Source organism: Motacilla alba, unplaced genomic scaffold (assembly GCF_015832195.1).
Source record: "Motacilla alba alba isolate MOTALB_02 unplaced genomic scaffold, Motacilla_alba_V1.0_pri HiC_scaffold_35, whole genome shotgun sequence".
Taxonomy (NCBI): Eukaryota; Metazoa; Chordata; class Aves; order Passeriformes; family Motacillidae; genus Motacilla; species Motacilla alba.
In genome coordinates, this window is record NW_024037447.1 from 909,326 (window position 1) to 931,367 (window position 22,042).

Sequence of the window (22,042 nt, forward strand, 5' to 3'; positions counted from 1 at the left end):
TCCAGGTGAGTGAGGGGCATGTCCAGGTGAGTCAGGGGCGTGTCCAGGTGAGTCAGGGGCGTGTCCAGGTGAGCCTGGGGGTGTGTCCAGGTGAGTGGGCGTGGCCATGTGAGTGAGGGGCGTGTCCAGGCGAGCCCGTGGGTTCCTCCATGCCAAGGGGGCGTGTCCCACTCCGGGTGGGCGTGGCTACACCCTGGGCAGCAGCGACCTCTGGCACCTGCGCAGGTGGGCGTGGGCCCCGCCCCGGCGCCGCCAGAACAGGGCCCCGCCCCCCACGGCGGCGGCCACGCCCAGCAGCGCCAGCGGCGCCGCCAGCGCGCCCGGCCCCGCCCCCACGGCGATGACGATGACCTCGGTGTCACCTGCGCCAGGTGCGGCCGTGGGCGGGGCCTCGCCCGGGCAGCCCAGCCAATCGCGGAGCGCCGACTTGGGGTAGCCAGGGAGGACCCGGAGGGCGGAGTTATCGAACTTCCAGTACAGGTGGGAGCGGTAGAAATAGGTGAAGGCTGCGGGGAAACGGGTACTGGGATGAACTGGGATGAACTGGGATGGACTGGGAGGGACTGGGAGGGACTGGGATGAACTGGGAGGGACTGGGATGGACTGGGAGGGACTGGGATATACTGGGAGGGACTGGGAGGGACTGGGAGGGACTGGGAGGGACTGGGAGCAAACTGGGAGGGACTGGGAGCAAACTGGGGTAAACTGGGAGGGACTGGGAGCAAACTGGGATAAACTGGGAGGGACTGGGATCAAACTGGGATAAACTGGGATACACTGGGAGCAAACTGGGATAAACTGGGAGGGACTGGGAGCAAACTGGGGTAAACTGGGAGGCACTGGGATAAACTGGGATATACTGGGATATACTGGGAGGGACTGGGAGGGACTGGGATCAAACTGGGAGGGACTGGGATAAACTGGGATAAACTGGGAGCAAACTGGGGTAAACTGGGATGGACTGGGATAAACTGGGAGGGACTGGGATAAACTGGGATAAACTGGGAGCAAACTGGGGTAAACTGGGAGGGACTGGGATAAACTGGGATATACTGGGATGGGACTGGGAGGGACTGGGACGGACTGGGATCAAACTGGGAGGGACTGGGATAAACTGGGATAAACTGGGAGCAAACTGGGATAAACTGGGAGGGACTGGGATCAAACTGGGATAAACTGGGATGGGACTGGGAGGGACTGGGACGGACTGGGATCAAACTGGGAGAGACTGGGATCAAACTGGGATGGACTGGGAGGGAACTGGGATGGACTGGGATGAGCTGGGATAAACTGGGAGGGACTGGGAGCAAACTGGGAGGGACTGGGATGGACTGGGAGGGACTGGGATGGACTGGGAGGGGATTTGGGGTTACTGGAATGGACTGGGATGAACTGGTTTGTACTGGTTTGGGGTTGGAGGTTACTGGTTTGTACTGGGATGGAGTTTGGGGTTACTGGGAGGGACTGGGAAGGGATTTGGGGTCACTGGTTTATACTGGGAGGGGCTCTGGGGTCACTGGTTTATACTGGGAGGGGCTCTGGGGTCACTGGTTTATACTGGGAGGGGCTCTGGGGTCACTGGTTTATACTGGGAGGGGCTCTGGGGTCACTGGTTTGAACTGGGCGGCCCCAAGGGGGCGTGTCCACCCCAAGCCCCGCCCCCCCGCCGCCCCGCACAGCGCCCCCTGCCGGCCGGGAGGACCCAATCCCCCCAAAAGAGCCCCAAAATCCCCAAACCGGGGCCGATTCCGGGGGCGTCTCGGGGATTTTTGGGGCGAATCCGGGCGGTTTTGGGGTCTCACCGTCGTCGGGGCCCATGAAGGCTCCGCGGGGGCTCGGGGGGACCCCCCAGACCTCGATGCTCTTGGGGTACTCGGGGTCCACGGCGCCCAGGGCCTCGTTGAAGCGGTAGTACCTGGGGGGGGAGGGGAGCCGCTGGGATTCGGGGGGGATTTTTGGGGGGAATTCGGGGGTTTTGGGAAAATTTGGGGATTTTGGGAGGAATTTGGGGGATTTCGGGAAAATTTGAGTGGTTTTGGGGAAAATTCCTGGGAGATTTTGGGAAAATTTGGGAAATTCGGGGAAAATTTGGGGGGGTTTGGGAAAATTTGGGGGTTTTGGGGAAAATTCGGGGGGTCTTGGGAAAATTTATGGGGCCTTTGGGGGGAATTGGGGGGAATTTTGGGGGGATTTTGGTCAAATTTGGGAATTTTGGGGAAAATTTGGGGGGTTTTGGGAAAATTTGGGGGATTTGGGGAAAATTCGGGGGGTTTGGGGGGGATTTGGGGGGGATTTTGGTAAAATTTGGGGACTTGGGGGGATTTGGGGGGAATTTAGGGGGGATTTTGGGAAAATTTGGGGCTTTTGGGGAAAATTCGGGCGAGATTTGGGTAAAATTTGGGAATTTGGGGAGAATTTGGGGGATTTTGAGGGGATTTTGGGAAAATTTGGGTGCTTTTAGGAAAATTTGGGGGGGTTTGGGGTGATTTTGGGGGAATTTAGGATGGATTTTGGTAAAATTTGGGAATTTTGGGGGAAATTTGGGGGTTTTGGGGAAACTTTGGGGGGTTTTGGGAAAAATTCGGGGGAGATTTGGGGAAAATTTGGGAATTTTTGGAGGAATTTGGGGGTTTTGAGGGGATTTTGGGAAAATTTGGGGGGGTTTGGGGAAAATTTGGGGGGTTTTGGTAAAAATTGGGGGGTTTGGGGAAAATTCGGGGGAGATTTGGGGAAAATTTGGGAATTTTGGGAGGAATTTGGGGGTTTTGGGGGAATTTTGGGGGGATTTGGGGAAAAATTTGGGAGATTTTGGGAAAATTTGGGGGTTTTGGGAAAAATTCTGGGGACATTTTGGTCAAATTTGGGAATTTTGGGGAAAATTTGGGGGGTTTTGGGAAAATTTGTGGGGTTTGAGGGGGATTTTGGGTGGAATCCAGGGGGGATTTTGGTAAAATTTGGGGGTTTTGGGGAAAATTTGGGGGAGATTTGGGGAAAAATTGGGAATTTTGGGAGGAATTTGGGGATTTTGGGGGAAAATTGGGGGGTTTTGGGTGGAATTTGGGGGTTTTGGGGAAAATTTGGGGTGGAATTTGGAGGGAGGTTGGGGAAACTTTGGGAATTTTGGGAGGAATTTGGGGGTTTTGAGGGGATTTTGGGGTGGATTTTGGGGGAATTTGGGAAATTTTGGAGGAATTTGGGGGTTTTGGGGGGAATTTGGGAAAATTCGGGGGATTTTAGGAAAATTTGGGGGGAGTTGGGATGAATTTGGGGAAATTTGGGAGGGAATTTGGGGGATTTTGAGAAATTTTGGGGGGTTTGGGGGGGATTTTGGGTGGAATCCAGGGGGGATTTTGGTAAAATTTGGGAATTTTGGGAGGAATTTTGGGGTTTTGAGGGGATTTTGGGAAAACTTGGGGGGTTTTGGGGAAAATTCGGGGGATATTTGGGTAAAATTTCGGAACTTTGGGGAAAATTTGGGGGGTTTTGGTAAAAATTGGGGGGTTTGGGGAAAATTCGGGGGAGATTTGGGTAAAATTTGGGAATTTTGGGAGGAATTTGGGGGTTTTGGGGAAAAATTGGGGGGTTTTGGAGGGGGGTTGGGGAAAATTTGGGTATTTTGGGAGGAATTTGGGGGATTTTGGGGGAATTTTGGGGGAATTTGGGGGGGTGTGGTAAAAGTTTGGAAGTTTGGGAGGAATTTGGGGGTTTTGAGGGGATTTTGGGGGGATTTGGGGTGGAATTTGGGGGAGATTTTGGTAAAATTTGGGAATTTGGGGAGGGTTTGGGAGGAATTTCGGGCTTTTGAGGGGATTTTGGGGGATTTTGGGAAAATCTGGGGGGTTTTGGGGGGAATTTGGGAGGAATTTGGGAATTGGGAGAAATTTGGGTTTTTGAGGGGATTTGGGGGGAAATTTGGGGGGAATTTTTGGTAAAATTTGGGGGGGTTGGGAGAATTTGGGCAATTTTGGGGGGAATTTGAGGGATTTTGGGGGATTTCAGGAGGATTTTGGGGGGAAATTCGTAAAATTTGGAGGAATTTCGGGGGGTTTTGGTAAAAATTCCTGGGGTTTGGGGGAGTTGAGGGATTTTGGGGGGAAATTGGGGAAATTTTGGGGGAAATTTGGGTGTTTTGGGGGGTTTGGGGGGGAATTTTGGGAACAAATTTGGGGAAAATGGAGGAGTTGGGGTGAATTTCAGAATTTGAGGGGGATTTGGGGAGAATTCTGGGAATTTTGGGGATTTTTTGGGAGAATTTGGGGAGGATTTTGGGGGGGATTTGGGAAAATTTTGGGGGATTTTGGTTAAAAAAGGTCCTGGAAGGTTCAGAAAAAGCCCCGAAATTCCAGAAAAAAATTTTTTTAAAAAATCCCAAAAATTCCCAGAAATTTCTGGAAGGTCCCGGAAGGCGCGGAAAGGTCCTGGAAGGTGCAGAAAGGTCCTGGAAGGTGCAGAAGAGCCCCAGAAAGTCCCAAAAAAGCCCAGAAAGAGCCCAGACAGGTCCTGGAAGGTGCAGAAAAAGCCCCAAAATTGTGGAGCAAAAAAAAAAACTCCCAAAAATTCCCAGAAATTCCCAAAAGGTCGTGTAAGGTCCTGGAAGGTGAAAAAAAGGTCCTGGAAGGTCCCAAAAAGGCCAGAAATGTGCCAGAAAAGAGCCCCAGACAGGTCCTGGAAGGTGCATAAAAAAACCCAGGAAAAAATCCCCAAAAAATCCCAGAAATTCCCGAGAGGTCCCGGAAGGTTCCAGAATGTTCCAGAAGGTCCTGGAAGGTTCAGAGAAGGTCCTGAAAGATGCAGAAACGTCCTGAGAGGTCCCCAAAAAGCCCAGAAAGAGGCCAGACAGGTCCTGAAAGGTGCATAACAAGCCCAGAAAAAAAATCCCCCAAAAAATCCCAGAAATTCCCGACAGGTCCCGGAAGGTCCCGGAAGGTTCTGGAAGGTTCAGAGAAGGTCCTGGAAGGTGCAGAAAGGTCCAAAAAAAGCCCAGAAAGAGCCCAGACAGGTCCTGGAAGGTGCAGAAAAAGCCCAGGAAAAAAAAATCCCGGAAATTCCCGAGAGGTCCCGGAAGGTTCCGGAAGGTCCTGAAAGATTCAGAGAAGATCCTGGAAGGTGCAGAAAGGTTCTGAGAGGTCCCAAAAAATCCCAGAAAGGTCCTGGAAGGTGCAGAAAGGTCTCAAAAGAGCCCAGAAATAGCCCAGAAAGGTCCTGGGAGGTGCATAACAAGCCAAGAAAAAAATCCCAAAAAAATCCCGGAAATTCCCGCGAGGTCCCGGAAGGTTCTGGAAGGTTCTACAAGGTCCTGAAAGATTCAGAGAAGATCCTGGAAGGTGCAGAAAGGTCCTAAGAGCTCCCAAAAAAGCCCAGAAAGAGGCCAGACAGGTCCTGGAAGGTGCTTAAAAAGCCCAGAAAAAATCCCAGAAATTCCCAAGAAGTCCCAGAAGGTTCTGGAAGGTCCTGGAAGGTTCAGAGAAGGTCCTGGAAGGTGCAGGAAGGTCCTGAGAGCGCCCAAAAAAGCCCAGAAAGAGCCCAGACAGGTCCTGGAAGGTGCAGAAAAAGGCCAGGAAAAAATCCCAGAAAAATCCCAGAAATTCCCGCGAGGTCCCGGAAGGTCGCGGAAGGTTCCAGACGCACTTGTCGCCCCGGAAGAGGTAGGTGTGGCCGCTGGGCAGCCAGAGCAGGGCGGCGTCCAGGCGGTCACTCGGGACCCCCCGGCCCAGCTCGGCCAGGGGCCGGGGGTAGCCGGGGGCCAGGACGCCCTCGTCGAACACCCAGTGCCGGGAGCCTGGAGCGGCAGAAAACGGCCAAAATCAGGGAAAAACACCAAAAAAAACCGGGCGGGGATTGGCCCAGGTTCGCCCCGAAATCGGGCAGGAGTGCCCCAAAATTTGGGAAAAATTGCCCCAAAATTCAGCCCAAATTGACCCCGAAATCAGCTAAAAATGACACAAAATTTAGCTGCAATTCAGCCCAAAATTCAGATAAAATTACCCAAAATTCAGCCCCAAATTCCGCCCCAAAATCACCTCAAAATGACCCAAAATTTAGCTAAAATTCACCCCAAAATTCAGCTAAATTCACCCAAAATTCAGCCCCAAATCGCCCAAAATTCAGCCACAAATTTACCCAAAATTCAGCCCCAAATCACCCAAATTTCGGTCCCAAATTTACCCAAAATTCAGCTCCGAATTCCTCAAAATTCAGCCTCAAATTTACCCAAAATTCAGCCCCAAATTTACCCGAAATTCAGCCCCAAATTAACCAAAATTCGGTCCCAAAATTACCCAAAATTCAGCCCCAAATTCACCCCGAAATCACCTCAAAATGACCCAAAATTTAGCTGAAATTCACCCCGAAATTCAGCCCCAAATTTACCCAAAATTCGGTCCCAAATACCCCAAATTCAGCCCCAAATTCACCCAAAATTCACCCAAAATGGCCCAAAAATTCACCCTGAAATGACCCAAAAGTTCACCCAAAATCACCCAAAATTCAGCCCAAAATTAACCAAAATTGGGCCCAATTCCCCCCTCGTCGAACACCCAGTGCCGGGAGCCTGGAGCGGCAGAAAACGGCCAAAATCAGGCAAAACCACAAAAAAACAACGGGCGGGGATTGGCCCAGGTTCACCCCAAAATCGGGCAGGAGTGCCCCAAAATTTGGGCAAAATTGCCCCAAAATTCAGCACAGATTGACCCCGAAATCAGCTAAAAATGACCCAAAATTTAGCTGAAATTCAGCCCGAAATTCAGCTAAAATTACCCAAAATTCAGCCCCAAATTCCGCCCCAAAATCACCTAGAAATGATCCAAAATTTAGCTAAAATTCACCCAAAATTCAGCCCCAAATCGCCCAAAATTCAGCCACAAATCTACCCCAAAATTCAGCCCAAAATTGCCCAAAATTCACCCAGAATAACCCCAAAAATTCACCCAAAATCGCCCAAAATTCAGCCCCAAATTTGCCCCGAAATCACCTCGAAATGACCCAAAATTTAGCTGAAATTCAGCCCAAAATTCAGCCCCAAATCGCCCAAAATTCAGCCACAAATTTACCCAAAATTCAGCCCCAAATCACCCAAATTTCGGTCCCAAATTTACCCAAAATTCAGCTCCAAATTCCTCAAAATTCAGCCTCAAATTTACCCAAAATTTAGCTGAAATTCACCCCGAAATTCAGCCCCAAATTAACCAAAATTCGGTCCCAAAATTACCCAAAATTCAGCCCCAAATTCACCCTGAAATCACCTCAAAATGACCCAAAATTTAGCTGAAATTCACCCCGAAATTCAGCCCCAAATTTACCCAAAATTCGGTCCCAAATACCCCAAATTCAGCCCCAAATTAATCCAGAAATGCAAAAAAAAAGCAGCCCAAGATTTGCCCAAAATTCACCCAAAATTCACCCAGAATAACCCCAAAAATTCACCCAAAATTGCCCAAAAATTCACCCTGAAATGACCCAAAAGTTCACCCAAAATCACACAAAATTCAGCCCAAAATTAACCAAAATTGGGCCCAATTCCCCCCTCGTTGAACACCCAGTGCCGGGAGCCTGGAGCGGCAGAAAACGGCCAAAATCAGGCAAAACCACAAAAAAAACCGGGCGGGGATTGGCCCAGGTTCACCCCGAAATCGGGCAGGAGTGCCCCAAAATTTGGGCAAAATTGCCCCAAAATTCAGCACAGATTGACCCCGAAATCAGCTAAAAATGACCCAAAATTTAGCTGAAATTCAGCCCGAAATTCAGCTAAAATTACCCAAAATTCAGCCCCAAATTCCGCCCCAAAATCACCTAGAAATGATCCAAAATTTAGCTAAAATTCACCCCAAAATTCAGCTAAATTCACCCAAAATTCAGCCCCAAATCGCCCAAAATTCAGCCTCAAATCACTCAAAATTCAGCCCCAAATCCCCCAAAATTCAGCCCAAAATCACCCAAAATTCAGCCTTAAAATTCCCCAAAATTCAGCCCCAAAATTCCCAAAAATTCAGCCCAAAATTGCCCAAAATTCAGCCCAAAATCGCCCAAAATTCCACCCCAAATTTACCCCAAAATTCAGCCCCAAAATTATCCAAAATTCACCCCCAAATCGCCCAAAATTCAGCCCCAAATTTGCCCCGAAATCACCTCGAAATGACCCAAAATGTAGCTGAAATTCAGCCCAAAATTCAGCTAAAATTACCCAAAATTCAGCCCCAAATTCACCCCAAAATCACCACGAAATGACCCAAAATTTAGCTGAAATTCAGCCCAAAATTTGGCCCAAATCGCCCAAAATTCAGCCCCAAAATTTCCAAAAATTAAGCCCAAAATTGCTCAAAATTCAGCCCAAAATCGCCCAAAATTCAGCCCCAAATTTACCCAAAATTCAGCCCCAAAGTTACCCAAAATTCAGCCTCAATTTACCCAAAATTCAGCCCCAAATTGCCCAAAATTCACCCAGAATAACCCCAAAATTCAGCCCCAAAATTACAAAAAAATCACCCAAAATCACCCAAAATCCAGCCCCAAATTTACCCAAAATTCAGCCCCAAATTGCCCAAAATTCGGTTCCAAATTGCCCAAAATTCACCCCAAATTTACCCAAAATTCAGCCTCGAATTTACCCAAAATTCAGCCCCAAATCCCCCAAAATTCAGCCCCAATTTGCCCAAAATTCAGCCCCAAATTCACCCCAAAATCACCTCGAAATGACCCAAAATTTAACTGAAATTCACCCCGAAATTCAGCTAAAATTGCCCAAAATTCAGTCCCTGAAGTTCACCCAAAAATTCACCCAAAATCCCAAGAAATCCCAATAAAACCCCAATAAATCCCAATAAAACCCCAATAAATCCCGATGAAATGGAATAAAATCCAATTAAACCCCAATAAATCCCAATAAAACCCCAATAAATCCCAATAAATCCCAATAAATCCCAATAAATCTTAATAAATCCCAATAAACTCCAATAAACCCCAATTAAATCCCAATTAAATCCCAATAAATCCCGATGAAATGGAATAAAATGCAATTAAACCCCAATAAAACCCAATAAACCCCAATTAAGCCCCAATAAATCCCAATTAAATTGCCTTAAATCCAACTAAATCAAAATTAAAACCCAATAAATCCCAATCAAATCCCAATAAATCCCAATAAATCCCAATAAAACCACAATAAATCCCAATCAAATCCCAATAAGCTCCAATAAATCCCAATAAAACCCCAATTAAATCCAATTAAATCCAAATTAAACCCCGATGAAATGGAATAAAATCCAATAAATCCCAATAAATCCCAATAAAACCCCAATAAATCCCAATAAAACCCCAATAAAATCCAATTAAACCCCAATAAAATCCAATAAAACCCCAATTGAATCCAATGAAATCCCAATTAAACCTCAATAAATCCCAATTAAATCCAATTAAATCCCAATAAAACCCCAAAAAATCCTAATAAAACCCCAATAAACCCAAATAAATCCCAATAAATCCCAATAAAATCCAATTAAATCCCAGTAAACCCCAATAAATCCCAATTAAATCCAATTAAATCCCAATAAAACCCCAATAAAATCCAATTAAACCCCAATAAAATCCAATTAAACCCCAATAAAATCCAATTAAATCCCCATAAATCCCAATTAAACCCCAATAAACCCCAATTAAATCCCAATAAACCCCAATTAAATCCCAATTAAATCCCAATAAATCCCGATGAAATGGAATAAAATGCAATTAAACCCCAATAAAACCCAATAAACCCCAATAAGTCCCAATAAAATTGCATTAAATCCAATTAAATCAAAATTAAAAGCCAATAAATCCCAATCAAACCCCAATAAATCCAAATAAAACCCCAAGAAATGCCAATAAATCCCAATAAATCTTAATAAAACGCCAATAAATCAAATAAAACCCCAATTAAATCCAATTAAATCTACAATTAAACCCCAATAAACCCCAATAAATCCCAATAAAACCCCAATAAATCCCAATAAATCTGAATGAAACCCCAATAAAATCCAATTAAAATCCAATTAAACCCCAATAAGTCCCAATAAACTCCAATAAAACCCCAATAAAACCCCAATAAATAATAATATAACCCAAATAAATCCAATTAAACCCCAATAAATCCCAATAAACCCCAATAAATCCCAATAAACCCCAATAAATCCCAATAAATCCCAATAAAATGCAATTAAATCCCCATAAATCCCAATAAAACCCAATTAAATCCATATAAAACCCCAATTAAACCCCAATAAACCCCAATAAAGCCCAAAAGGGCGCGGCACCTTTGAAGAAGACGAATTTGCCGTCGCTCCTCTCGTAGCACAAAAAACCCCAATTAACCCCAATAAACCCCAATAAAAGTGAATAAAATCCAATTAAACCCCAATAAAAATGAGTTAAATCCAATTAAACCACAATGAAAGCCCAATAAATCCCAATTAAACCCCAATAAAATCCGAAATAAATTGAATTAAATCCAATTAAACCCAAATAAAACCCAATAAATCCCAATAAATCCCAATAAACCCCAATAAATCCCAATAGAACCCCAATAAAGCCCAATTAAACCCCAATAAATCCCAATAAATCCCAATTAAACCCCAATAAACCCCAATAAAACCCCAATAAATCCCAATAAATCCCAATAAACCCCAATAAATCCCAATAAACCCCAATAAAACCCCAATAAATCCCAATAAATCCCAATAAAACCCCAATAAATCCCAATAAATCCCAATTAAACCCCAATAAATCCCAATAAATCCCAATTAAACCCCAATAAAACCCCAATAAATCCCAATAAATCCCAATAAACCCCAATAAACCCCAATAAAACCCCAATAAATCCCAATTATATCCAATTAAATTCCAATTAAACCCCAATAAATCCCAATTAAACCCCAATAAACCCCAATAAAACCAAATAAATCCCAATAAATCCCAATTAAACCCCAATAAACCCCAATAAAACCCCAATAAATCCCAATAAATCCCAATTAACCCCAATAAAACCCCAATAAATCCCAATAAATCTCAATAAACCCCAATAAACCCCAATAAAACCCCAATAAATCCCAATTAAATCCAATCAAATCCCAATTAAACCCCAATAAATCCCAATAAAACTCCAATAAATCCCAATTAAACCCCAATAAACCCCAATAAAACCCCAATAAATCCCAATAAATCTCAATAAACCCCAATAAAACCCAATCAAACCCCAATAAATCCCAATAAAACCCCAATAAATCCCAATAAATCTCAATAAACCCCAATAAAACCCCAATAAATCCCAATTAAATCCAATTAAATTCCAATTAAACCCCAATAAATCCCAATAAACCCCAATAAAACCCCAATAAATCGCAATAAATCCCAATAAACCCCAATAAAATGCAATTAAATCCCCATAAATCCCAATAAAAGCCAATTAAATCCATATAAAACCCCAATTAAACCCCAATAAACCCCAATAAACCCCCAAAGGGCGCGGCACCTTTGAAGAAGACGAATTTGCCGTCGCTCCTCTCGTAGGCGGCGTCGATGCCGGCCGGGAGCCCGGCCCAGAAGTGGCCGATGGGCAGCGGGTAGCCCGGCATCACGCGGCCGCCCCGCACGCGCCAGAACCAGCGCTCCTGGGGGGAAACCGAAATACGGGGTCACTTTGGGGGAAAAACGGGGAAAAACGGGGAAAAACGGGGAAAAAATGGGAAAAAATGGGGAAAAATGGCGGAAAACAGGGAAAAAATGGAGGAAATCAGTGCAAAATCAGCTGGAAATTGGCCCAAAATTGGCCCAAAATTGGCTGAAATTGCCCCAAAAAATTGGCTCAAAATTGGGTGAAATTGGACCAAAAATTGGCCCAAAATTGGCTCAAATTGCCCCAAAAAATTGCCCCAAAATTGGCTGAAATTGCCCCAAAAAATTGGCCCAAAATTGGCGGAAATTGCCCCAAAAAATTGCCCCAAAATTGGCGGAAATGACCCCAAAAAAATGGCCCAAAATTGCCTCAAAATCAAGATAAAATTGGCTGAAATTGGGATGAAAAATTGGCCCAAAATTGCCCCAAAAATTGTCCCAAAATTGGCTGAAATTACCCCAAAAATTGGCCCAAAATTGCCCCAAAATTGGGTTCAATTGGACCAAAAATTGCCCCAAAATTCCCCCAAAATTGACTGAAATTGCCTCAAAATTTGCCCAAAAATTGGACGAAAATTGGGATGAAAAATTTGGCCCAAAATTGGATGAAATTGCCCCAAAAAATTGGCCCAAAATTGGCCCAAAATCGGCTGAAATTGGACCAAAAATTTGGCCCCAAATGGGCCCAAAATTGCCCCAAAATTGCGTCAAAATCAAGATAAAATTGGCTGAAATTGGGATGAAAATTTGCCCCAAAATTGGATGAAATTGCCCCAAAAAATTGCCCCAAAATTGGCGGAAATTACCCCAAAAATTGCCCCAAAATTGCCCCAAAATTGGATGAAATTACCCCAAAAATTGCTGCAAAACTGGCTGAAATTGGACCAAAAATTGGCCCAAAATTGCCTCAAAATTGGCGGAAATTGCCCCAAAAAAATTGCCCAAAATTGCCTCAAAATGAAGATAAAATTGGCTGAAATTGGGACGAAAAATTGGCCCAAAATTGGATGAAATTGGACCAAAAATTGCCCCAAAATTGGCGGAAATTGCCCCAAAAATTGCTGCAAAATTGGCTGAAATTGGACCAAAAATTGGCCCAAAATTGCCCCAAAATTGGGTTCAATTGGACCAAAAATTGCCTTAAAATTGCCCCAAAATTGACTGAAATTGGCCCAAAATTTGCCCAAAAATTGGATGAAAATTGGGATGAAAAATTGCCTCAAAATTGGCTGAAATTGCCCCAAAAGCTTGGCCCAAAATTGGTCCAAAATTGCCTCAAAATCAAGATAAAATTGGCTGAAATTGGGATGAAAAATTGGCCCAAAATTGGCTGAAATTGGCCCAAAAAATTGGCCCAAAATTGGCGGAAATTACCCCAAAAATTGCTGCAAAATTGGCTGAAATTGGACCAAAAATTGGCCCAAAATTGGCCCAAAATTGGGTTCAATTGGACCAAACATTGCCCTAAAATTGCCCCAAAATTGACTGAAATTGCCTCAAAATTTGCCCAAAAATTGGACGAAAATTGGGATGAAAAATTGGCCCAAAATTGGCTGAAATTGCCGCAAAAAATTGGCCCAAAATTGGTCCAAAATTGCCTCAAAATCAAGATAAAAGTGGCTGAAATTGGGATGAAAAATTGGCCCAAAATTGGCTGAAATTGGCCCAAAATTTGGCCCAAAATTGGCTGAAATTGGCCCAAAATTTGGCCCAAAATCCACCTAAAATTGGGTTAAATTGGTACAAAAAAAAATTCCCAAAAATTCCCGAAAAAGTCCCAAAAATGCCCCAAAATTCCCAAAAATTCCATAAAATATTCCCGAAAAACCCTGAACTCCCTGGCCAAAACCACGCCCCCAACAAGGTCCTGGAAGGTCACAAAAAAAATCAAAATATATCCCAAAAAATTAGTAAAAAAACCCCAAAAAATAAAATAAAAGCAAATCAAAAATTCCCAAAAATTCCCAAAAAAATTCCCAAAAAATCCCTGAACTCCCTGCCCAAAACCACGCCCCCAACACGGTCCTGGAAGGTCACAAAAAACCAAAAAAAATCCAAAAAATCGCAAAAAAAACCCCAAAAAATAAAAGGAAACCAAACCAAAAATTCCCAAAAATTCCCAAAAAATTCCTGGACTCCCTGCCCAAAACCACGCCCCCAACAAGGTCCTGGAAGGTCACAAAAAACCCAAAAAATCCAAAAAATCGCAAAAAAACCCCCAAAAATAAAAGAAAACCAAACCAAAAATTCCCAAACATTCCCAAAAAATTCCCAAGAAATTCCCGAACTCCCTGCCCAAAACCACGCCCCCAACACGGTCCTGGAAGGTCAAAAAAAAAAATCCAAAAATGCCAAAAAATCGCAAAAAAACCCCAAAAAATAAAAGAAAGCCAAACCAAAAATTCCAAAAAATTCCCAAAAAATTCCTGGACTCCCTGCCCAAAACCACGCCCCCAACAAGGTCCTGGAAGGTCACCAAAAAACCCCCAAAAAATCCAAAAAATCGCAAAAAAAACCCAAAAAATAAAAGAAAACCAAACCAAAAATTCCAAAAAATTCCCAAAAAATTCCTGGACTCCCTGCCCAAAACCACGCCCCCAACACGGTCCTGGAAGGTCACCAAAAAACCAAAAAAAGTCCAAAAAAATCGCAAAAAACCCCAAAAATAAAAGAAAACCAAACCAAAAATTCCCAAAAAATCCCCAAAAATTCCCAAAAAATTCCTGGACTCCCTGCCCAAAACCACGCCCCCAGCAAGGTCCTGGAAGGTCACAAACAAAGCAAAACAAAGCAAAAAGTGCTTTAAAAACCCAAAAAAAATCCTAAAAAATTCCCAACATTCCCCAAAAATTCCCAAAAATGTCCCAAAAAATTCCCGAAAAATCCCTGGACTCCCTGCCCAAAGCCACGCCCCCAACAAGGTCCTGGAAGGTCATCAAAAAAAACAAAAAAATCCAAAAAATTGCAAAAAATCCCCCCAAAAATAAAAGAAAACCAAACCAAAAATTCCCAAAAATTCCCGAAAAATTCCTGAACTCCCTGCCCTTAACCACGCCCTCAACAAGGTCCTGGAAGGTCACCAAAAATTTCCAAAAATACCAAAAAAAATCGCAAAAAAAAACCCCAAAAATAAAAGAAAACCAAACCAAAAATTCCCAAAAAATTCCCAAAAAATTCCCAAAATTCCCGAAATTCCCCAAATTGCCGAAATTGCCGGAGTTCCCACCTTGAAGACGAACATCTCGCCGCGGAGCATGGCCACCGTGTCGAAGTCGCCGTCGCAGATCCGGGGCCCGTAGGGGGGGCCCGGGGGGGGGAGGGGCGGAGACCGCGGGGTGGGGGAGGGGCGGGGGGAGGGGTCGGAGGAGGAGCCTGGAGAACGAAAGAATTCCCAACAAAAATTCCCGGAAAATTCCCAAAAATTTCCCCAAAATTTCCCCCAAAAAATCCACAAAAATTCCCAAGAAATTCCCAAAAAAATATTCAAAAATTTCCCCAAAATCCCCCCAAAATTCCCCAAAAAATTCCCAAAAAAGTTCTCCAAAATTTCCAAAAAAAATCCACAAAATTCCCAAGAAATTCCTAAAAAAATTATTTTAAAATTTCCCAAAAATTCCCCAAAAATCCCCCATAATTCCCAAAAACTTCACCAAAAGTGCCCAAAAAATTCCCAAAAAAGTTCGCAAAAAATATTCCCAAAAACTTCACCAAAAATGCCTCAAATATTCCCTAAAAATTCCAAAAAAAATCCACAAAAATTATCCAAAAATTCCCCAAAAATCCACAAAAAATCCCAAGAAATGCCCAAAAAATTATTTTAAAATTTGAAAAAAATTCCCCCAAAATTCCAAAAAAATTCCCAAAAAAATTCTCCAAAATTTCCCAAAAAATCCACAAAAATTCTCCAAAAATTCCATAAAAATTATGTAAAATTTCCCAAAAATTTCCTAAAAATTCCCCCAAAAATTCCCCAAAATTTCCCAAAAAATCCACAAAATTTCCCAAGAAATTCCTGAAAACTATAAAAAATCTTCTCAAAAATTCCCCCAAAATTCCCCAAAAATTAAAAAAAAATTCCCAAAAACTTCACAAAAAATGCCCCAAATATTCCCTAAAAATTCCAAAAAAATTAACCCAAAAATTCCCCAAAATTTCCCCAAAAATTCACAAAAATTCCACAAAAAATTCTGCAAAAATTCTCAAAAAATTCCCAACAAATTTGCAGAACATTCCCTAAAAATTCTCCAAAATTTCCCCCAAAAATCCCCAAAAATTCCCCAAAAAATTCTCCAGATAATTTCCCCAAAATTCCCCCAAAATTCCCCCAAAATTAAAAAAAATTCACCAAAAAATTCCCTAAAAATTCCACAAAAAATTCACAAAAATTCTCCAAAAATTCCCAAAAATTCCCAAAAAACTTGCAAAACATTCCCTTAAAATTCTCCAAAATTCCCCCAAAATTCCCCCCAAAAATTCCCCAAAGAATCCCCAAAAAATCCCTAAAAACTCCCCAAAATTTCCCCAAAAAATTCTCCAGATAATTTCCCCAAATTCCCAAAAAAATTCCCCCAAAAATCCCCAAAAATTCCCTAAAAATTCCCCAAATTTGCCATCTCCACCCCAAATTTTTTGATTTCACCCCGAATTTGCCAATCCCGCCCCGAATTTGCCGATTTCCCCCCAATTTCCCCCCGATTTTGCCGATTTCGCCCCAAATCTGTTGATTCCACCCCAAATTTGCCGATTCCACCCCGAATTTGCCAATTTCCCCCCAATTTTGCCGATTCCTCCCCAAATTTGCCGATTTTGCCCCAAATTTGCTGATTCTCCCCCAAATTCCCCCCAATTTTGCCGATTACACCCCAAATTTGCCGACTCCACCCCAAATTTCCCGATTTCGCCCCAAATTTGCCGATTCCACCCCTAATTTGCCGATTCCTCCCTGATTTGTCCCAAAAGTTGCTGATTCCTCCCAAAATCTGCCGATTTCTCCCCGAATTTGCCGATTCCACCCCGAATTTGCCCATTTCTCCCTGATTTCTCCCCGAATTTGCCGATTTCTCCCCGAATTTGCCGATTTCACCCCAAATTTGCCGATTCCGCCCTGAATTTGCCGATTTCACCGCAAATTCGCCAATTTCGCCCTGAATTTGCCAATTCTACCTCTAATTTGCCAATTCCACCCCAAATTTGGCAGTTCCACCCCGAATTTGCCGATTTCACCCCGAATTTGCCGATTCCTCCCTGATTTGTCCCAAAAGTTGCTGATTCCTCCCAAAATCTGCCGATTTCTCCCCGAATTTGCCGATTCCACCCCGAATTTGCCAATTTCTCCCCAAATTTGCCGATTCCTCCCCGATTTCTCCCCAAATTTGCCGACTTCGCCCCAAAATTTGCTGATTTCACCCCGAATTTGCCGATTTCCCCCCAATTTCCTGCCAATTTTGCCGATCGCTCCCCGATTTTGCCGATTTTGCCCCAAATCTGTTGATTCCACCCCAAATTTGCCGATTCCACCCCGAATTTGCCGATTTCCCTCCGATTTTGCCGATCGCTCCCCAAATTTGCCGATTTCTCCCCAAACTTGCCGATTTCTCCCTAAATTTGCCGATTTTGCCCCAAATTTGCTGATTCTCCCCCAAATTCCCCCCAATTTTGCCGATTCCTCCCCGAATTTTCCGATTCCACCCCAAATTTGCCGACTCCACCCCAAATTTGCCGATTCCTCCCTGATTTCTCCCCGAATTTGCCGATTCCACCCCGAATTTGCCAATTTCTCCCCAAATTTGCCGATTCCTCCCCGATTTCTCCCCAAATTTGCCGACTTCGCCCCAAAATTTGCTGATTTCACCCCGAATTTGCCGATTTCCCCCCAATTTCCCCCCGATTTTGCCGATCGCTCCCCGATTTTGCCGGTTTCGCCCCAAATCTGTTGATTCCACCCCAAATTTGCCGATTTCCCCCCAAATTTGCCAATTCCACCCCAAATTTGGCAATTCCACCCCAAATTTGCCGATTTTGACCCTGAATTAGCCGATTTCACCCCAAAATTGCCAATTTCACCCCAAAATTGCCAATTTTGCCCCCAATTTGCCGATTCCACCCCAAATTTACCCATTTCTCCGTGATTTCACCCCAAATTTGCCGATTTCGCCCCGAATTTGCCCATTTCCTCCCAATTTCCCCCCGATTTTGCCGACCCCTCCCCGGTTGTGCCGGTTCCCGCCGGGCCGCACCGTAGAGCTGCTGGATGCCGCGCCGGTCGTCGTCGGGCAGCTCGAAGGCCTCGGTGTCCATCCACTGGTAGAAGGGCGCCATGATGGCCGAGGGGTCGCTGGAATGTTCCAGGCCCAGGGCGTGGCCCAGCTCGTGCACCGCCACCAGGAACAGGTCGTTCCCTGCCGGGACCCAATGGAGACCCTTCAAGGCCATGGAAGGTCAATGGAGACCCTTCATGGTCAACGTTGGGTCAATGGAGACCCTTGATGGCCAAGGTTGGGTCAACGTTGGGTCAGTGGAGACCCTTCATGGTCAACGTTGGGTCATGGAAGGCCAAGGTTGGGTCAATGGAGACCCTTCATGGTCAAGGTTGGGTCAATGGAGACCCTTCATGGTCAATGTTGGGTCATGGAAGGTCAACGTTGGGTCAATGGAGACCCTTCATGGTCAACGTTGGGTCATGGAAGGCCAAGGTTGGGTCAATGGAGACCCTTCATGGCCAACGTTGGGTCATGGAAGGTCAACGTTGGGTCAATGGAGACCCTTCATGGCCAACGTTGGGTCAATGGAGACCCTTCATGGTCAAGGTTGGGTCAATGGAGACCCTTCATGGCCAAGGTTGGGTCAATGGAGACCCTTCATGGTCAAGGTTGGGTCAATGGAGACCCTTCATGGTCAAGGTTGGGTCAATGGAGACCCTTCATGGGCAAGGTTGAGTCATGGAAGGTCAAGGTTGGGTCAATGGAGACCCTTCAAGGTCATGGAAGGTCAATGGAGACCCTTCATGGTCAACGTTGGGTCATGGAAGGTCAAGGTTGGGTCAATGGAGACCCTTCAAGGTCATGGAAGGTCAATGGAGACCCTTCATGGTCAAGGTTGGGTCAATGGAGACCCTTCATGGTCAAGGTTGGGTCAATGGAGACCCTTCATGGTCAAGGTTGGGTCATGGAAGGTCAACGTTGGGTCAATGGAGACCCTTCAAGGTCATGGAAGGTCAATGGAGACCCTTCATGGTCAACGTTGGGTCATGGAAGGCCAAGGTTGGGTCAATGGAGACCCTTCATGGTCAAGGTTGGGTCATGGAAGGTCAAGGTTGGGTCAATGGAGACCCTTCATGGTCAACGTTGGGTCAATGGAGACCCTTCATGGTCAACATTGGGTCAATGGAGACCCTTCATGGCCAAGGTTGGGTCAATGGAGACCCTTCATGGCCAACGTTGGGTCAATGGAGACCCTTCATGGTCATGGAAGGTCAATGGAGACCCTTCATGGTCAAGGTTGGGTCAATGGAGACCCTTCATGGTCAACGTTGGTTCAATGGAGACCCTTCAAGGTCAACGTTGGGTCAATGGAGACCCTTCATGGTCAACATTGGGTCAATGGAGACCCTTCATGGTCAAGGTTGGGTCAATGGAGACCCTTCATGGTCAACATTGGGTCAATGGAGACCCTTCAAGGTCAACGTTGGTTCAATGGAGACCCTTCAAGGTCAACGTTGGGTCAATGGAGACCCTTCATGGTCAACGTTGGGTCAATGGAGACCCTTCATGGTCAACATTGGGTCAATGGAGACCCTTCATGGTCATGGAAGGTCAGTGGAGACCCTTCATGGTCAAGGTTGGGTCAATGGAGACCCTTCATGGTCATGGAAGGTCAATGGAGACCCTTCATGGCCAAGGTTGGGTCAATGGAGACCCTTCATGGCCAACATTGGGTCAATGGAGACCCTTCATGGTCAAGGTTGGGTCAATGGAGACCCTTCATGGTCAACGTTGGTTCAATGGAGACCCTTCAAGGTCAACGTTGGGTCAATGGAGACCCTTCATGGTCAACATTGGGTCAATGGAGACCCTTCATGGTCAACATTGGGTCAATGGAGACCCTTCATGGTCAACATTAGGTCAATGGAGACCCTTCATGGTCAACGTTGGGTCTTGGAAGGTCAAGGTTGGGTAATGGAAGGCCAAGGTTGGGTCAATGGAGACCCTTCATGGCCAAGGTTGGGTCAATGGAAGATGTCAAAGGTCAAAGTTGGCTCAATGGAGACCCTTCAATGTCCTGGAAGGTCAAACTCTCCCCCAGGTGCCCCCAGGTGCCCCCCCCAGGTGCCCCCAAAATCCCCATTTCTCACCCAAATTTCCCCATTTTCCCCCCATTTCCCCCCCCCAGGTGCCCCCAGGTGCCCCCAAAATCCCCGTTTTTAACCCAAATTTCCCCCCAATTTCCCCCATTTCCCCCCCCAGGTGCCCCCAAAATCCCCATTTTCCACCCAAATTTCCCCGTTTTCCCCCCCATTTTCCCCCCATTTTCCCCCCCAGGTGCCCCCAGGTGCCCCCAAAATCCCCGTTTTTAACCCAAATTTCCCCCTTTTTTCACCTTTCCCCCCAATTTACCCCCATTTTCCCCCCCAGGTGCCCCCAAACCCCCATTTTTAACCCAAATTTCCCCATTTCCCCCCCAATTTACCCCCATTTTCCCCCCCCAAGGTGTGCCCAGGTGCCCCAAAATCCCCATTTTTAACCCAAATTTCCCCAATTTTTCCCCGTTTTTTCACCTTTTTTTCCCCAATTTACCCCCATTTTCCCCCCCAGGTGCCCCCAAAATCCCCATTTTCCACCCAAATTTCCCCCTTTTTTCACCTTTTCCCCCCCATTTCCCCCCATTTCCACCCCCAGGTGTGCCGCCGCGCCGCGCCGCTCACCGCTCAGGTCGTCGCCGCGGTGCGTCCAGGGCTCGGCGCCGTCGAAGTGCGTGTCGCCGCCGATGTGGGGCCCGGGGAAGTAGGCGTGCGCCAGGAAGCCGCCGGGGCCGTCGAAGGGCGTGGCGTCGCCGTGGAAGCCCTCGGCGAACAGCACCATGATGTCGGCGCCGGGCGCGGCGCCGGCGCGGATCTGCCCGTACGGCACCTCCCGGAAGCGCAGCGCCGGCGCCGCCGACGCCCACACCTGGAAGGCGCGGCGGATGGCGGCCCAGGTGGCGGCCTCGCCCACCTTGGGGGTGTAGTTCTGGATGCTGGGGGGACGGGGGGGCACAGGTGTGACACAGGTGTGGCTCAGGTGTGCCCAGGTGTGCCCAGGTGTGCCCCAGGTGTGTCACAGGTGTGTCACAGGTACCCCCAGGTGTGTCACAGGTGTGTCACAGGTACCCCCAGGTGTGTCACAGGTGTCCCCAGGTGTGCCCAGGTGTGTCCCCACATGTGTCCCAGGGGTGCCCAGGTGTGCCCAGGTGTGCCCCAGGTGTGCCCAGGTGTGCCCCAGGTGTGTCCCAGGTGACCCCAGGTGTGTCACAGGTACCCCCAGGTGTGGCTCAGGTGTGCCCAGGTGTGTCCAGGTGTGCCCCAGGTGTGCCCCAGGTGACCCCAGGTGTGTCACAGGTGTGTCCCAGGTAACCCCAGGTGTGCCCAGGTGACCCCAGGTGTGTCACAGGTGACCCCAGGTGCCCCCAGATGTGTCCCAGGTAACACCAGGTGTGTCATAAGTAACCCCAGGTGTATCCAGGTGTGTCACAGCTGTGCCCAGGTGTGCCCAGGTGTGCCCAGGTGTGTCCCCACATGTGTCCCAGGTGTGCCCAGGTGTGTCATGGGTGTGTCACAGGTGTGCCCAGGTGTCCCCAGGTGTTCCCAGGTGTCCCCAGGTGTGCCCAGGTGTGCCCAGGTGTCCCCAGGTGTGTCACAGGTAACCCCAGGTGTGTCCCAGGTGACCCCAGGTGCCCCCAGGTGTGTCACAGGTACCCCCAGGTGTCCCCAGGTGTGCCCAGGTGTGTCACAGGTACCCCCAGGTGTCCCCAGGTGTGCCCAGGTGCCGACGCCCACACCTGGAAGGCGCGGCGGATGGCGGCCCAGGTGGCGGCCTCGCCCACCTTGGGGGTGTAGTTCTGGATGCTGGGGGGACGGGGGGGCACAGGTGGGCTCAGGTGTGCCCAGGTGTGTCCCAGGTGTGTCACGGGTGTATCACAGGTGTGCCCAGGTGCCCCCAGGTGTGTCACAGGTGTGCCCAGGTGTGTCCCCACATGTGTCCCAGGTGTGCCCAGGTGTGTCATACATGACCCCAGGTGAGCCCAGGTGTGTCTCAGGTGTGCCCAGGTGTGCCCAGGTGTGTCACAGGTGACCCCAGGTGTGCCCCAGGTGTGCCCAGGTGTGCCCAGGTGTGCCCAGGTGTCTCACAGCTGTGACCCAGGTAACCCC

General features: G+C 46.8%; 1 protein-coding gene across 1 annotated transcript in view; it reads right to left on the bottom strand.

Moving 5' to 3' along the window:
• Positions 1–22,042, bottom strand: part of MMP14 (matrix metallopeptidase 14) — a 46,498-nt gene continuing 24,456 nt past the window's right edge. The window contains exons 12-19 of the mRNA XM_038126499.1: positions 21,671–21,732; positions 20,561–20,940; positions 17,877–18,038; positions 14,867–15,012; positions 11,498–11,636; positions 5,629–5,779; positions 1,803–1,915; positions 1–506 (exon numbers count right to left, since the gene is read on the bottom strand). Coding sequence (XP_037982427.1) covers positions 187–506; positions 1,803–1,915; positions 5,629–5,779; positions 11,498–11,636; positions 14,867–15,012; positions 17,877–18,038; positions 20,561–20,940; positions 21,671–21,732 — 1,473 coding nt within the window. The 3' untranslated portion in view covers positions 1–186. The remainder of the gene's footprint in view (positions 507–1,802; positions 1,916–5,628; positions 5,780–11,497; positions 11,637–14,866; positions 15,013–17,876; positions 18,039–20,560; positions 20,941–21,670; positions 21,733–22,042) is intronic.